This window comes from Scophthalmus maximus, chromosome 22 (assembly GCF_022379125.1).
Source record: "Scophthalmus maximus strain ysfricsl-2021 chromosome 22, ASM2237912v1, whole genome shotgun sequence".
NCBI lineage: Eukaryota > Metazoa > Chordata > Actinopteri > Pleuronectiformes > Scophthalmidae > Scophthalmus > Scophthalmus maximus.
The window spans coordinates 12,796,228-12,812,990 of NC_061536.1; the positions used below are offsets into that span (position 1 = coordinate 12,796,228).

Consider the following 16,763-nt stretch of genomic DNA (forward strand, 5'->3'; position numbering starts at 1 on the left):
CTCTGCATGTAATTAGTGTGTGTGTGTGTGTGTGTGTGTGTGTGTGTGTGTGTGTGTGTGTGTGTGTGTGTGTGTGTGTGTGTGTGTGTGTGTGTGTGTGTGTGTGTGTGTGTGTGTGTGTGTGTGTGTGTGTGTGTGTGTAGGCGAGTGGCGGTGAAATGGCTGAGGTTAAAAAAGAGAAAAGGAGTAGGAGGAGCAGAGGGGAGGAGAAGACTGGAGGGAGATAAAGACGATGTTGAGGTGAGGTAAGTTTGAGGAGATTGTGCCGTCTGGAGGATGAAGCGGCATTTTGGTTCAAAAGAGTGTTTAATCCATACCACTGAATCCTCGTCTGTCCGGCAAATGCAAAACTAAAACTCAAAAAGGGCAAATTTATACCAGTTTCAGAGGCTTCAACATCCTCATATTTGAAGAAATGATGAATATTATGAGTCCGCACGAGTTCAAAACTCTGTTCCTTTTCACGGCAGATACTATATTTAACAGTATTCATGTGAAAGAGTTTTATATATAAGAAATATTCTTGCTGAATAGTTAGTTTAAAAAAAATAAAAAACTTTCACACATCTGTCTTTTGAATATGAAGCTTTTTATTTTTTTTATTTTTTTTATAGATTAAAGATATATTATGTTAATGAATAAGTTTCAGAGTTGGACAGAGATACCTGAACAGAACCAGGGCTGCAGTTTCCTGCTGTAACCAGTCGTATGAGATTATATATAGAGACGCGGGAGTGGAATCTATCTCCTCAGAAAGAAAGTGGAGAGTGAAAGAGTGGATTTAAATCCCTGAACTGGATCGACGACTCCTCTTTTCCGCTCCTCGCTCCTCTTCCTCGGCCTTGTCGTCCAATTAATCGTCTTGACTGGTGTGGATGAGGGCGAAGAGTGTGTCGCCTTCGCCTTCGTCAGCGCCTCTCGGTCCGGTCTTGAAATCCCCCCTGAGCAGAGAACTCAAAGGTCAATTCTACTGAAAATGTCACGGCCTCCGTTCACCGCGGCTCCTCTTGGGTTTCAGGTTGTTGTTGTCCTCCTCCACGCCACAGCTGTCACCATTCAGCTCTGACATCAGTGGACGCAGAAGCCCCGGTTCCACCGAGCGAATGGTTTTTTAAGGTCGTCCTGTGGAACCGGGTATGAAAAGCTTCCTCTCCTTCATTGCCGGGGTCAGCGACGTCGCCCACTTCGTCTGTGTGCAGTTGTTTTGTTGACGTACTCTTTTTTTTTTATTCCCGCTCTCGTTTCCCTGAATGAATGAATGAATAAAGGAGTTTGGCTCTAGCCGACTTCACTTGGCTCTCTGCAGCGACGGGCCCTTTGTCCTCACTTTGTCACTGCAGCTCTTTCTCCACCGATCTGAACCTGAACACTCTCGCACACCATTGACTGCTCGTCTGTTCTGTCCAGGCTCCCACGCGGGTGTTTAAGTGCAATTACAGCCGAACCGTTTATGCAACGTTCACATTTGTCAGATTGGAGTGTGTCTTTGTCCGTGTTGAGGTGCATTCAGACCGAACACGGAGAAAAACGCTTCGTGCCATTCGCTTCACCTGCCGGAGTTGAAAGATTTGAACTTGAGCGAAAGATTTACGTGACACAATGTCGTGAAGTCCCCTTCGGAACCGTTGAGCGTATGAAATATGCATAAATGAATTCACATATTTTAAATATTGATCCTGTCAGCCACAAACAGAATCTCTGTTACCACGTAATAACATTGTGTTAGTCTCAGCTGTTCCTCTCCTGCTGCTGTCGTAGTGGGAAGGAGCTTCTCCTTACTTCCTGTTTACTTCCTGTTCGTCCCTGTACATCCCCCCCCCCCTTTGGCTCCAGCTTCCTGGAGGCATCGTGGGAAACGTAGTGTTATCATAAATTTACTCCCTGTCCGACTTGAGGGAAGCTAGAAAGGATGGAGAGAAGATGTGTGTGTGCGAGTGTGTGTGTGTAGCAGCGACGATTCCTCACGACGCCTGGAGGAATCTCAAAACACGTCTGCTCTGCCGCCTTCTCTTTTCTGGGCCTCAGGTTTATTTCCAACACAGACACAGTTTTACTCTGGTTTATTTTTAGAGCTTCTGAAGTCTCATGCTGCGAAGCCGAAGGGCGCGTTCAAGACTGGAAGTGGGACAGAGGGATTTCTCTTCATCGTGGTGTGTGTGTGTGTGTGTGTGTGTGTGTGTGTGTGTGTGTGTGTGTGTGTGTGTGTGTGTGTGTGTGTGTGTGTGTGTGTGTGTGTGTGTGTGTGTGTGTGTGTGTGTGTGTGTGTGTGTGTGTGTGTGTGTGTGTGTGTGTGCCTGGGGCTATAGGCAAATAACCGTACATCTGTACTTTCTCTTCCTGTTTGTTTTCTTCTCTGCACCGCCAGTGTTTATTTCACTCTCCGACACCTGCACTGATGCTTCCACCTTTCAGCTGCCCGTGTTTTATCTACGGCTGCAACTAACGATTATTTTTGTAATTTATGAATCTGTCCATTACTTTCAAGATTAATCGATGAGTTGTTTGGTCCATAAAATGGCATAGAAAAATTGTGTTTCCCAACCCCACTCCCTTTCTCTCCAGCCGCCGTTGTTTTGTCACACGATCATAAACCAAGTCCCACTTTCCCTTTAAAAAATATTCCTCCACCGCTGCTGAACTCGTCTCCCTATGAGCTCGTTAAAAGCGGATTACTGTCCCCGCTTGTAACAAGACCAAGAAGTCTTGACATACCTGACTGTCTTAACCAACCAGCGCACTGTGGAGCAATTACCGCTGCCATTGATCACTTTCCACGTTGTTGTTGTGCCCCTCGTGTGTGTGTGTGTGTGTGTGTGTGTGTGTGTGTGTGTGTGTGTGTGTGTGTGTGTGTGTGTGTGTGTGTGTGTGTGTGTGTGTGTGTGTGTGTGTGTGTGTGTGTGTGTGTGTGTGTGTGTGTGTGTGTGTGTGTGTGTGTGTGTGTGTGCGTGTGTGTGTGTGCGTGTGAGCACAACCGTGTGAACATAATGAAAAGATCTTGGCAGAGAGGCGGATAAAAAAGGCCATTAGTGAGATCGAACGAGTCTCTGATGTGCGATCGCTCCTCCACGCCATTCTTGTTTTCGTCGAGGTGGTCTTTGGCTTCTCCACTGCCTTTGAGACACACACACACACACACACACACACACACACACACACACACACACACACACACACACACACACACACACTACTCCAGTGTCTGTCTGTCACACACGTAAGTTACCTAACTCACCGACTGAATTCCTCACGCGAACTCACACCTGCCTTTGTACAACTCACACGATCACGATAGCAAAACACACACACACACACACACACACACACACACACACACACACACAAGGCTCAGAGCTATAAAACGAAAGTCGACACTTCTCCATGAGCGTTTTTATGTATTTATTTATTGTTCATCCAGGCTACCTGATACATTTAACGAGCTGTTCTCAGGACAGTTTTACCACAAAACCATTAAGACTCCAGACAGAGTCAAGACAGACCTGCTTAGATTCAGGATTTATCAGAGGAACAGAGACGTTGACAAGAGGCTTTGTATTGGTTCTGCCTTTTGGATTATTTAAAAAAAATGATGATGATTGCATTATTTTACATGGGGTTTGTTGTCGAGGAGCAGGAGATGTATATTAGCTCTATAACTATTCTTTTGAATATTAATCAAGCTTATTTTTCCACTTAGCAGGGGTTACTCAAAAACTGCTGAGCAGATTTTCACGTGGAGGCGTTGGGAATTTAAATTAGATTTATTAAAACTTAAAAAAATTGAAGAATATCGAAAAAATTTAAGAAAAATTTGCAGCGAAACTGAATAAACATAAGCATTTTTTATTCCATTATAACATGGCAAGAGGTATGCGTGCTTATTTTTTATTCTAGTTGCAGGACTTTGGCAATACTGTACCCTATTGAAATTACTGTCAGTGTTTTCCCATGTGTTCAATGTTGCACCTTATTTAACAGAAGCAGCAAATGTTTTCATTGGTTGCTCATATTATTTCATGTGAAGTTTCCAGCTTCACATGAAACAAACACATATTAGTCGTGTCAGGGTCAAAGGTGAGGAAGTTCCCCTGAATGGAGCGATCATGTGTCATCTTGAGAGGTCGGGTCTCTAAAACACAAACCAAAAAAAAAGAGCGAAATAAAAAGAGGCCTCTGTAACGCCGAGACCTCCACCAGACTGAATGTAAACGTTGACGTCGTGGCAGCGAGGGTCCCGCCGACATAATCACTGCTTCTTCAGAGGCTCGGGTCAAGTGCCCCAATGAAAGGCCAGAGGACGGGATGGAGGGGGGGGTCCTCCTCCTCCTCCTCCTAATTGAGAGGTGTCCATGGCAACGAGAACAGCTGGGGTTAAAATTAAGAGCCTGGTTACCGTGGTTATGTGTTAGGTCGCCCTGTATTTGTGTACACACTCTTCACATTCTTCGCCGCTGCCCCCTTTTCATTCCCTCACTTTTTTTTTTGTCTTTCGCCCCCGGCCTCCGTCTTTTCACATCCACTGACCTCATCGTCTAAGTGTTTTTCTTCTTCTTCTTCTGCTTCTTCTTCTTCTTCTTCTTCATCTCCGTCTTTCTCACAAACCCTTACGATATCCTGCTCTTTCTCCTCGGCCCCTCGCAAACACACCTCCTCCTCACCCTGTTAAGCATCTCTTATTCCTTTTCTTACTCCGTACATGTGTAGCGGAGCGAGGCGCTAACAAGTCAACATAAGAGTTGTATACAATTTTTTCAACCAGGTTCCGGTGAGTCCATCACTTTATATAAAAATGGACGACGCGTCTCCACTTCCTCAAAAATATTCTGGATACAGGTGCTGCCATCATGCGCTTTTGGGGTCATTTGTTGCCAGAGTCTGTGCAGTAGTGGAGCCGCGGTATGGAGGTCATGCCTCTACACGCTCTCGACCAATCGCGTGTCGGCCTCAGCTGTCAATCACCACGTTTCGCCCCGTTTCTATTGCGTCAAACAACTGATTAAAACCAAAATTTATCGGGAAAATGTACATTTCAACCAACGTCAGCGTGATAAAAAAAATACCTAAAATGACAAAGACCATGTTTGGAAAAAGTTAATTTAATTGTCCCATCCACTAACATAATTGTCATATACAGTCTTTGGTCGCAGACTGAAATATATAAATATCTACAGCATCAGCACCACAATGTTCACTTGTTTCTTTTCTCTCTCTCTGTATTTTGTTTTCCTCGCCACTCCCTGCTCACGTTTATCATTTCTCCGTCTTTCACTTTCCACTCTCGTCTGTTTGCGTCACATATGTGATCTCATGTTTTGTTTCCTCTCGGACTCTGAGCTTCTCTCCGTCCTTATCTCACCCATGTGCTTTGACCCTCTTGTCTCGCTTTTATCAATCACTGTTTTTCAGTGGCTTGTTCGCCAATTCATCTCAGCCGAAGTGCGATTTTTCTTCTTCCCGCTCATCAATCCCTCTATTTTCTCTTTTTGTTTCTGCGTCTTCCTTTGACTTCTCCGTCATTATCCAAGGCCCTAAAACCAAAAGAGTTTGGATGAAGCTTCTCCTTTTTCTCACGGGGTCATAAATCTGTCTCTTTTTTTTCTCCCGTTGCCCCTCTTCCAAAGTGCGTCCCCCCTCCTCCTCCCTCCTTTCCCACCATCTATCCATGTGATTCTTCTCTGTGCCATCCCCGGGTGACAACTCTTTCCTCCTTGCGTCACATTTCTTTGGTGTAGCAGGGGAACCTTTTTTTGTTCCTCGGGCCTTCCAGATGACCAGATTAAAGCCGTGATTTCAGGGTGATGACTTGAGAAGTGTGTCAATAAACCATGTGAAGTGACACTGAAGTCAACAGGGACACAAACGCGACCCTTGACCTTTACCCCGAGGAGGGCTCTGACCGGACAGTTAAATCCCCCGAGGTCATCATCGCTGTTTTCACGCGGCTCCTGAGCCTGATGGTGAGAATCGGGCGGCGGCAGGAGAAGGTCACAGAGGTCATGTCAGGCTCAGTGTGTTTATGCTGCAATGAAATATATATATTTGCTTCTATTATAAGCCGATATCTTCTTGATATCGAATGTCACATGCAAAAATAGTCCAATAACTGTGGTGTGTGTCTTGGTGGCCCAGTGGGAAAAGAGCAAAGATTTCAACTGCTGAAGTCTTTGTTCTTTTTTTTCTATTCTTTTTTACTATGCAGGGTGAGAGAGAGGACAGGGGTAATTGGGCTTTGTTTCCTGAACACATGAGCTTTGTGTGTGTGTGTGTGTGTGTGTGTGTGTGTGTGTGTGTGTGTGTGTGTGTGTGTGTGTGTGTGTGTGTGTGTGTGTGTGTGTGTGTGTGTGTGTGTGTGTGTGTGTGTGTGTGTTTCAGATTTTTTTTTCTGTAACTCTGTCCGACCCAGTCTGTCTCCCAAAATTCAAATATACTCTCTTGAATATGTTTATTTCCTCATTTCCTTCTTTTGGTTTCATCCCTTTTGCTTAGAAACACCCCCCCCCCCCCCCCCCCCCCCCCCCCCCCCCCCCCCCCCCGGTCATTTCCTGAAACATGCAGCGGTCCGTAAAAACAGCCAGGTTTCTTTCTGGGTAAATGTTATAACATCGCCGTTTACAGAGAGAGAAGTGATGTAAACGTGTTTTTCACAGTCAATCTGTGTTTAATGAACACAGATTAAAGCTGCTGTAAAGAGGAAGGAAGCTCTCAGGAGATAAAAGTTATCTCACCGAGCTACCAGTTCTCAGAGATGACCTCAAGTCTGTCTCCAACCTCCCATTTGTCATCGCCCCCCCCGTATTTTGTGCTTTGTGTGTTTTTGTGTCATCCCTGAGTCAACTCCTGTTAATCCAGCCCTGACAGTTGTCCTCTCCTGTTTCATCCCCCTCTCCTGTCCTCTAATCTCTTAATGGCTTCTCGGGGTATCACTGTCTGTCTGTCTGTCTGTCTGTCTGTCTGTCTGTCGGAGGTCTCCTGGCTCTGGTCCCGTCTGCTCTTTGGACCGGGTACAGCGATCCGCTTAGTTCTCCTGTCAAAACACAACTTACTTAACTGTCAGCGGCAACAGCACAGTGACGTGTTCGTCCCACACTGACAGAGACCACAGCAGGAAACAGTGGACACTCCGCCGCCCGGCCGAAAAACATGTTCCTCTCTGAACATACATGCTGCGGAAGTAATAACAAAATGCATCCCATCAATATACATTACCATAAATTTGTGTGTGTGTGTGTGTGTGTGTGTGTGTGTGTGTGTGTGTGTGTGTGTGTGTGTGTGTGTGTGTGTGTGTGTGTGTGTGTGTGTGTGTGTGTGTGTGTGTGTGTGTGTGTGTGTGTGTGTGTGTGTGTGTGTGTGTGTGTGTGTGTGTGCTCTACACAACAGTTTGTGTTGTGTTGTAGGATTTTGTGGGATCTATAGATCTTGTAGGAGAGGCTAGAGCGGCCTTCAGAATGTGTAAAAATGCAAAAGGTTTGTGTTTGGTTTGTCCCTTCTGGGCTACTGTAGAAAAAACATGGAGGACTCGCTCCTGATGTAGATGAAAGGTTCTACGGTTCGCGGTCGCAGGTGGTGACACACTAATGAAAACACATCAAGTCCAGAGACGAGATGAGCAACTGTTTACTGGACCTGGATCCAAGAGTAAGACTGAACTTTGTTTTGGAGTTTCCAGTTGACTAAGAGAAAAGAGAGTCTGTGCTGTAACACTGGAGGGCAACTGGACCCTGCTGCTCGGTGTCTGGACTCAGATTGCCCCCTAACTGCTGAGTTTGTTACTGCAGCGTCCATGAGATTGACTTTAGAAAAGTTTGGATGCATTTCAAAGTGGCTCAGACAGATTATATATACAACCTATTTATTATTGCACTGCAAACGGAAACGACTTCCCCGTCCCCCTCACAGTTTCAGGATCTCGACGTCCAGGTGCCTCACTCCACTGGGTGTGCACCGTGGAAATGCTTTATCACACGTCCAAGTGTTTTCTTCCTCTCAACCACCTTGTTCCACTTTCCTCGCATGTCTGAAACCCTCCTGGTACTTCATGTCTGAACGGCTCAGCCCCACAATGGCAGGTCAGGACTCTGGTGGGCCGGCTCAGCTTCCCAGACGGGAAGTGTTTCTGCTGCTACATGTCACCGGGCGGCGAGGTCAGAGGTCATGCGGCTGCCAGGGGAACAGTGTACTGTAACAGTAGGAAGCTGGCAGGCAGTGCTGACGTGTCACGGTCACACCGCTCGCAGCTGTTTGGTCTCAGAATAGACGTTTTACTCACAAACGTACTGAGATTACAGCAGCACGACAACTTTGAATCTCACTTGGTGATTCAGGAAAGGACTCTAGCTAATTATGTCTGATAATATTTGTCATTCTTAACACAGAAATATCACAGCTACAGTGTAAAAGATATTGAGTTGAGGACTGACGATTGGAAGATGCTTTCACAGGTGAGACTGATTTTAAAAGTGGAGGTTCACCGAGTTCAGACGTAGCAGTCGGAGGTAACTGACGGGACGAGAGTGGAGGGGACGGCAGGACGGCTGTAATTTATTTCTCTCCATGGACATGTCCTCTTTCCTCATCCCGCGGTTCTTCCTCGACTCATTTCCTTTCCTGTTTCCACCTGCACTTGGCATCGTCCTCACACAGCTGGGATGCTTCATGCTTAACAGTGTCTTTGACACGTGCTGATACCATAATACCTTTTTTTGCAACCTAACTTTGTTAAAAATATTCATTTGTGTCACCCCTTTCTCTGTAAAACAAAAATAATGACAGTCTAAGAAGTTGAAAAACTACAGTGAAATGATCCCAGCATCATTCTGCTTTTATGACGACATACTGTGCCCAGTCATGCAGAATGTGTGAGGATGGTGTGTTTGACCCGCAGTGTATTTCCATATGCAGATACAGTTTATGGCTCTTGATCGCTCGTCGCTCGGTGTGTGAGGAGAGAAATGAGTTTGTCGCAGTAACGAACAATTCATTTCTGCCTCTTTATCAGCATTCATTTTTCCCTCCCGGTTCATGCCTCTAGTCGACAGGATGAATGTTTGTGTGTCAGTGTGACCTTGGCTGTCGGTGTAAAGGAAGGATGCTGACTGGGAGAACTGAGCTGTGCTGGGGGGAGGAGACGAGAGGAAGCAGCATCGTATAGAAGAGAAGAGCAACACAGCACAGATCCATGTGATGTGATTGTCTGGACTTTGATGGGTTTTTTTGGGGTTAAAGAAAACCAGATGGATGATATTGATAAAGCGGAGACAGTGGTGAGACTGTGCACGTCAGTCACAAAAGGCTGTGTGTGTGTGTGTGTGTGTGTGTGTGTGTGTGTGTGTGTGTGTGTGTGTGTGTGTGTGTGTGTGTGTGTGTGTGTGTGTGTGTGTGTGTGTGTGTGTGTGTGTGTGTGTGTGTGTGTGTGTGTGTGTGTGTGTGTGTGTGTGTGTGTGTGTGTGTGTGTGTGTCTGTAGTCTGACGTCAGCCCCAGGCTTTGTTACACCCCGGTTGCATGTCTGTGTGTGTGTGTGTGTGTGTGTTAGTGAGTGTGTGTGTGTGTGGCTGAACTTTTCAGACGCAGCATTTTCCATGGGATGGGTTGGGGGGGGGGTGTGCATGAGATTGGACCCCTGACCTCTTGACCCTGAAAGCGGACATACACTCTTGCACAGAGGCACATACACACACGGCAGCCGCCTTTAATCCAGTCAGTGTCACATGTGAGAGGAGGAAACATCCTTTCACATGTGAATGAAACAGAGAAAAATGCAGATTAAAACTGAAATGAACAAATTGAAAACATGAGAGTTGGAAGAAGAGCTGCTGGTTTTGGAAAGGTGATAAAATACAGTTGAAACTGACTAACATAATGAATAAAGAATAAATAATATTATCAGACAATATTCAGACATTACAACAAGGAGAACACTGCTGTCAGACATTGGTTTCAATGTGCTCTGTGTGACTCTGCTGGCGGTGTGACACACACACACACACACACACACACACACACACTCTTGTTGGTCTCTTCTGCCCCGCAGTGGCCGCAACACACTCTGTTTCGCAGACGTGTGGTTGTTAAAGTTCCTCTTTAGTCTCTTCTCACTTTTCACTCTGTTTCTCTTTGTTTCCTCTTTTCTGTGTAAATCACTGTTCAGATTTTTTACATTTTTTTATTAAAATACATATTTTTTTTCTATCAGTGCGACATGCTCTCTGACTTTGTCTCTTTTTTCTCTCTCCTCTTTTTTAATGACTACACTTTGTTTAAAAAAAAGTATCTTGTTTTGGGAGTTTTCAACTTTATTTAATTTAGAAAAGGCTCAAGCCTCTTGATCAGGAACAAAGGTCATTTTTATGCCAGAAAGGACTCTGGGTAATGTAGTTTTGTTGTAATGGGGACATCACCAGGTTTTTCTTTTTGGCCCCTGACAGCGACAAACTGTCGTCAGATTGATTTGTTTTTCCGTATTGTTTTCGTCTGGGGGTTGCTAGGACTAAAATGGCTTACTTCTCAGAGCTGAGGTGAGAACTTGCACACGAACACACACACACACACACACAGTCCTCTGCAAGTTGAGCATTAACTCTTACAACCCCCTGCCTTCTAGTCTGCAGCCTGAATCATGCTGAATCATGCTATTATGTCTCTTACACACACACACACACACACACACACACACACACACACACACACACACACACACCTCTCTGTCTGAAGCTCTTGGACACGTCGTCACATTTAGCGAACATCGTTCAAAGATAGCCGTGAATAAATGTCACAGCCCGGATGCATTGCTCACTCATAGCAACCGAGATAAACACGCACACACATTCAAGCACACACTCTTCCCCTTAGAAACACACACACACACACACACACACACACACATACACTCTCTCACACACACACACCATCCAAACTGAGAGGACATATATATGCAAATGCAACATGTATGCATTCAAATACATATTGCTTGGACATGTTGGTTGGACATATATTTAAATTAAACCTAACGTGCCAAAGCAGAAACACGTCTGACAGACACAGGAAGATGAACATGTGGGTATCTCCCATGTGGTTCAGAAACCACACACACACACGCACACACACACACACACACACACACACACACACACACTCTCGCGTTTCCGTCTGTTTATCCTCATTTCATTAATTTACCGGTTCTCCAACCGTGCACTGAGCAACGGCTTCAGTCTGGTCGCTTGTTTCAGGGGAATGGAATTCACTGTTAGGGTGTCAGAGAGCGAGCGAGGTTGAGAGAGAGTGAGAAAGAAAAGAAAGAGAGAGAGAGTCGGAGAGGGGAAAGAGGGAGGAGGGGGATGTGTGAATGGAGAGAAGGACTCAGGAGTTTTTCAGCTGCAGTGGTTGTGCGTTGAAAGAAAAGAGAGATGCTGAAGAAATGTTTTAGCCTCGTCTGAAAACTGGAGAAGTGAAAGGAGACGGATCCTCAAAGCTACTGGGAGATCTCTCCTTCATGGACGCCACTGCTTTTTAAGAGTTTACCTGCAGTCGCTGGAGCTGCCGCAACTTCTTTTTAAACATTTTTGAGGGGGTTTTTCTCGAAGCAGAGAAACATTCCTTGTTATTTGTGGATCAGTCAGTGAGAGGAGATGGACTTCCTGACAGACCCCGGCGTTATGACGCCCATCCTGGTGGTGACCTTTCACTTCTTGACGGCAGCCGGACTTTGGTTTTACCGACGCCAGCGTCGTCGTCGTCGCCGTGCGATCTGTGCTTTTGAACAAGGTAAATGAATTGGTTTCTGTCCCTCTGCAGCTGGGGGGGGATTTGACATTAGCTCCATGTGCTTCCTGTTTAGACTCCACCCCTTCTGCCACGTCACGTATATCTAATAGATTCTTCTTCACTTCACTACTTGTGCTGCTATGTTAGCATGATGCCAAAGCTTCGCCACCTCGCTGCAGCATCTAATTCAGTGGAATGTAAAGCGGCTTGTAAAGAGCACGTACAGTAGGTTTCTCCTGTTACAGTGAGACATTGTTTTCACGATTTAACATTTTTATTTGTGTGTGTGTGTGTGTGTGTGTGTGTTCAGCACTTGATTGCTTTATCTCGTCTGCGTCTGCTCCATGAGTCAGTGCGGCGGAATCTTCCATATTTGGCTCTTTGTGGAGAGAGGCTGTTATGTTTCCTGGGCCTTTATTAATCATGTTGTCACATCCTCCATGTAATTCAACCTGGAGACTGCAGTGTGTGTGTGTGTGTGTTGTGTATTAATGACATCATGCTCTACACCAAACAACGAGCTGCTGTGCAGCCAGTAAGCTGCTCAGTCCAGCCACGTGTCGCATTATTCATAATGGTAAACACCACGTTTTTTTGCAGAATTAAACGGATTCCAGTTGGCTTTAGTTAGATAGCATCAGTGCAAATTTAAACCCTGTGTACTGTATTTAATATCTAGAAAGGAAACATGTTCAGTAAACTCATCAGATTCCTGCAGCTCCTCTTTCACAGCCTCAATGTGAAACACTTGGTTTTAGCTCCTGTCTCTTTAAGGCTCCTCCCTCCTGATGAGGACCAGTCTGCTCTGATTGGCCAGCTGGCTCCACTCTGTTGTGATTGGTCAACCGCTTCCAGTGAATGCAGGAAGTTTTCTCGCTCTGGCTTTACCTGGTTGTGTTGGGGGCGTGTCAGACAAGCCTTATATACACTTCCGTAAAATAGTGATGTCACCGTCTTACTGAAGTGTTGTCTGGACTACCGGCGAGGCGTTCAGGAGCCGTTCTTTCCGTCGGGCATAGGAACTCCCCTTACCGCTGACTTTAGGCTGTTAAACTTTGCAAACCTTTTAAACACACACTTAAAGAAAAAATAACGGGAAAAACTGAAAAAGCACAATAAGTCTCCTTTAATCTTCTGCTCAGAAGCTGTTGATAAACTGTAGAGCTGGTTTTAGTTCAGCTCTCACTGGAAAGTGTTGAGTCAAATCCGAGATGAGTCATCGGACTGTAGTTAGATGAGGCGTTTGGTCCAGGACACGTGTCTGATGGCACGTGTGGCACGATCAATGAGGTTGATCGCTGTAGTGAGAGGATGCAGCGCTGACTAAGAGAGACGGGAGGCAGAGATTGTTGTTGTTTTAAAAGTGTTGAGGGAACATAATTTAGGAAGATAAGAGCAGAAATGAAGGAGATGGGGACGGGAAATATTGGAGAGAGAAACGTAACAAGGAAATATGAGAAGCCCCGAGACGTAATCAAAAAGAAAATTTCCTTTTTTAAATTTTAAGTATCACGAACCATCAGGATGAAACAAAATTGTGTAATAATGTAAAGCGTGTTTCATGTCGCTAAATACTCTTTGCAGCAACCCATATTAACATTTTTTATGTTTCCATTTGATTAAAGTATAACTTTATATACTGTATTTGATTAGAAGAGTTAAAATGGCCGTTTGTCTCTCATGATGAGTGATGACTGATTTTGAGACCTGATTTTACTCGAGCGCCAAACTTCACGTTGACTCGTTGTGTGATCTCGTCTCTAGATTCTAGACGAGCAACTGCCGTTCGACACATCTGCAGTGTGTGTGTGTGTGTGTGTGTGCGTGTGCGTGTGGCCACGTTGTGCGACACTGTGGTCCACTGATCACAGGAAACAGAGACACGGTGGTAGACCAAGCCTGTTGGGGTATGTGTGTGTGTGTGTGCGTGTGTAGCGTTACACACTGTAGTGTATGTACACGATGTGGTTACATTTTACACGACATGTGTAAACGTGGTGGTTTCACACTTGAACCCTTGAAATTGATCTTTATGTCATAAATCACAGTATCAGATCACATCTCGTCCAGTGATACAGGATAAATAGATCAAGATTCAAAGCTTTCGAATGAAACAATGAAAACAAGCAGAAGTTCCAGACAGATAAGATCTTTATTTAGATGTGGGCCAGACTCCCCCTGAATCACCTTCACTTATTGACGTGGACTTTGGATTTGCCTTGTAGTCGCACACGCCGAGTTGACCTGTTGGATTTTAGTGTGTGTGTGTGTGTGTCTTTCAGTTTCACATTGACAAAACTCAGCTCTACATCTTTTATCATTATCGATGCAGTTGTCTGCTCCAATTAAAGGGGCAGTAAGCGGTTTTGGAGAAAGATTTTTCTCTCACTTTGTTGTTGTTGTTGTTGTTGTCACTGGTCGGGTCTCGAACCTGCAGCCTCTGGTACAGGAGACAGACGTGGTAACCGCTAGGCCAAAACCCCTGAATGCTTCCAGGAAGCAGAGAGAGACAAAATCTGTACATTTAAGATTCAACAGAGGAATTTGTAAAAAGTCCCACAAAACTTTGTCTCCTTCAGTCAGCTGATCTGGACTCGTCCTGCTTTACAACCACTTAGCATTCAGGGTTTGTGGTGGTGAGAGAAAAATGGGATAAGAGGCCGAAGGGACTGGAGAATGAAAAAAAAAGAGAGAAGGATGGAGGCTGGTGCCAGCCTTCGAGTGTCACCGGGCAGAGACGGGGATGTGAAGTGGAGCCTGGGAGCTCGTCTGACTGAAAGAGAAAGTGAAAAGAGAAAGTGAAAGAGGGAGAGGATGGCCATGATGGACTAACGGAGGGAAGAAGGAGGACAAAACATCCCCGCCCACTTTTAATTATAATTGAATCACAAAGGGGGAGGACGGCAGAACACCGGAAGACGAGGGCAGGAGAGAGGGAGAGAGATTAGAGGTGATAACGGGAGAGAAGGAGGGAGCGAGGGATGAGCACGTGCCTGGATTTAGAGGCGTAAGCTCCGTCTGGTATTTTTAGTGTTCGTTGACGCTCCCTTAGGAATGGAAAGAGCGGAGAGAGTCACCGCGGCAGCAGAGAGGAGGAGGAGGAGAGGAAGAATCTGAAGGCAAGAGAGGGAGCGAAGAGCAAGAGGACGTAAAAGAAGAAGAAGAAGAAGGGAGGGATGGAGATGAAGGAGTGACGCCGTCTGTGGAGGAAAGCGGAGGAGGAGCTTGTGCTACGCTGTCTGATCTTCTTGTGTGTGTGTGTGTGTGTGTGTGTGTGTGTGTGTGTGTGTCTGTCTGTGTGTGTGTGTGAGGAGCTGCTGCTCGCCAGGTCACATGACCTCATCAGGACTTCCTGTTTGACCGCGGCTCGGCTTGTGCCCGGTGCAGACTCGCTGCCTCCACACTGCTGATTATTTCTCTCTTTTTTTCCCCTAAAAAAAAACATGAGCGAGCAGAAATAATCCAGAGCTGCGTTGGCGCTGTCAGAGCTATTCTGAGGGATGGCGGTGATCGAGTGGAAGCCGCTGCAGGCCTCTCGTTCCTCTGCTGCCTGTTTATTGTGTCCGCCAGAAAGGAAAGAACAACAGAAATATGACCAAGGCTCTTCATCTTCTTCATCATGCTCGTCCTCTCTCCTCCCCATCACACACCCGACACACACGAGCTAATGGGATGAACTGGCCTGGGCTGCAGAAGGAGAAGTCAACCAGGCCTGTTTGATGAGGCCAAGTTCTTATCTCTTCCTCTTGTATTCCTCAGAAAGCAGCAAACCACTGACGACTCAGGGCTGTTGGTTGTTTTGTTTTTTGCCTCTTGAGGAAAAGAAATGTAAAAGAAAAGGAGGCGGAGTAAAAGTAGAAGTGTGTGTTTGCACATCGAAGCAGAACCAGCTTCACTTGTGCATGTCTTCTGGACTCTTCGTGCCATCTGAAGAAGTCTCGAGTGGATTACATAATCACAAATGGACACGGCCTGGATCTGAAAAACATTTTCTGCTGAATATCCTGGAGAGAGCGTCTCACCAAGATCGCCGTAGAGAGAGAGAGAGAAAGAAATCAGCAGAGCAAGCGAGCGAACCCCCTGCAGCTCTGCAGGAGTACAGACCGTCTGCTGTGGCCTGGAAGCTGAGAGCGAGCGAGCAAGTGACAGACAGAGAGAGAGAGAGAGAGAGAGAGAGAGAGGGAGAGAGAGGGGGAGTGCGCCACTGACTGGTGAGTTAGCAGAAAGGCCGTCCTGAAGGGGGGAGGAGCTTCCACTGACTTTGACACACACGTGTGAGAGCAACTGCTGCCGGCCGAGAGAGAGAGGCTGACATGGCAGCGGTCGAGGAGAGAGGGGACGGGTGAACCGCAGAGAGAGGGAGAGAGCGACTGAACCGGCTGTAAGAGGAGAAGAGACTCCCCAACGTGGTCGTACCGCCTCCCCCCCGGCGTTCTCCTCGCACTCGCCTGGCAGCGTTCACTTGTGGAATACGTGGCCGGACACGTCTCACTCCTGCTGTCATTATTAATCTCTGACGTCTGTGAGCACATAGACATGAAGGTGTGATCGCAGGAGGAGGGACGGACCCGGAGGTGGACTATGTGGCCTGACTACAGCAATGAATGTCACCTCAATGCTCACCTGTACTCGCTCATGTGCTGTGCAGGTCAGTGTGTGTGTGTGTGTGTGTGTGTGTGTGTGAACGCCCATAGAGACTTTGGACAGTGTTTGCACTTGTTGTTGACATGCTGCCGGTGCCGAGGGGCGGATGTCAACACGTTGCTGCTCCACTTCACTGTGTGTTTGAACACTTCCTGTACAAGTGACGACAACTAAAAATGTGGTTTCCATTAATCCGTGTTGGTGTGAGGGCAAAGAGTGAGAGAGTGAGAGAGAGAGAGAGTGTGTGTGTGTGTGTGTGTTGTGTTTGGGCAGCGTGGAAAGGCGTGTGCACATCTCAACAATGCCCTCCACTGTAGATGAATGAGCGTCTTTCTCTCTTCCAGCTGCCACTCACACACGTCTC

General features: G+C 46.3%; 1 protein-coding gene across 17 annotated transcripts in view; it reads left to right on the plus strand.

Moving 5' to 3' along the window:
- macf1a (microtubule actin crosslinking factor 1a) overlaps positions 1-16,763 on the plus strand; it is a 187,360-nt gene that overhangs the window by 56,173 nt on the left and 114,424 nt on the right. The window contains exon 1 of one of the 17 annotated variants that reach the window (XM_047330034.1): positions 11,311-11,755. The exons of 15 other annotated variants lie outside the window; for them this stretch is intronic. In XM_047330034.1, coding sequence (XP_047185990.1) covers positions 11,620-11,755 — 136 coding nt within the window. In that variant the 5' untranslated portion in view covers positions 11,311-11,619. Of the gene's footprint in view, positions 1-11,310; positions 11,756-16,024; positions 16,404-16,763 lie in introns of those variants that run through there. One more of the 17 variants, XM_047330038.1, reaches the window with a different exon arrangement.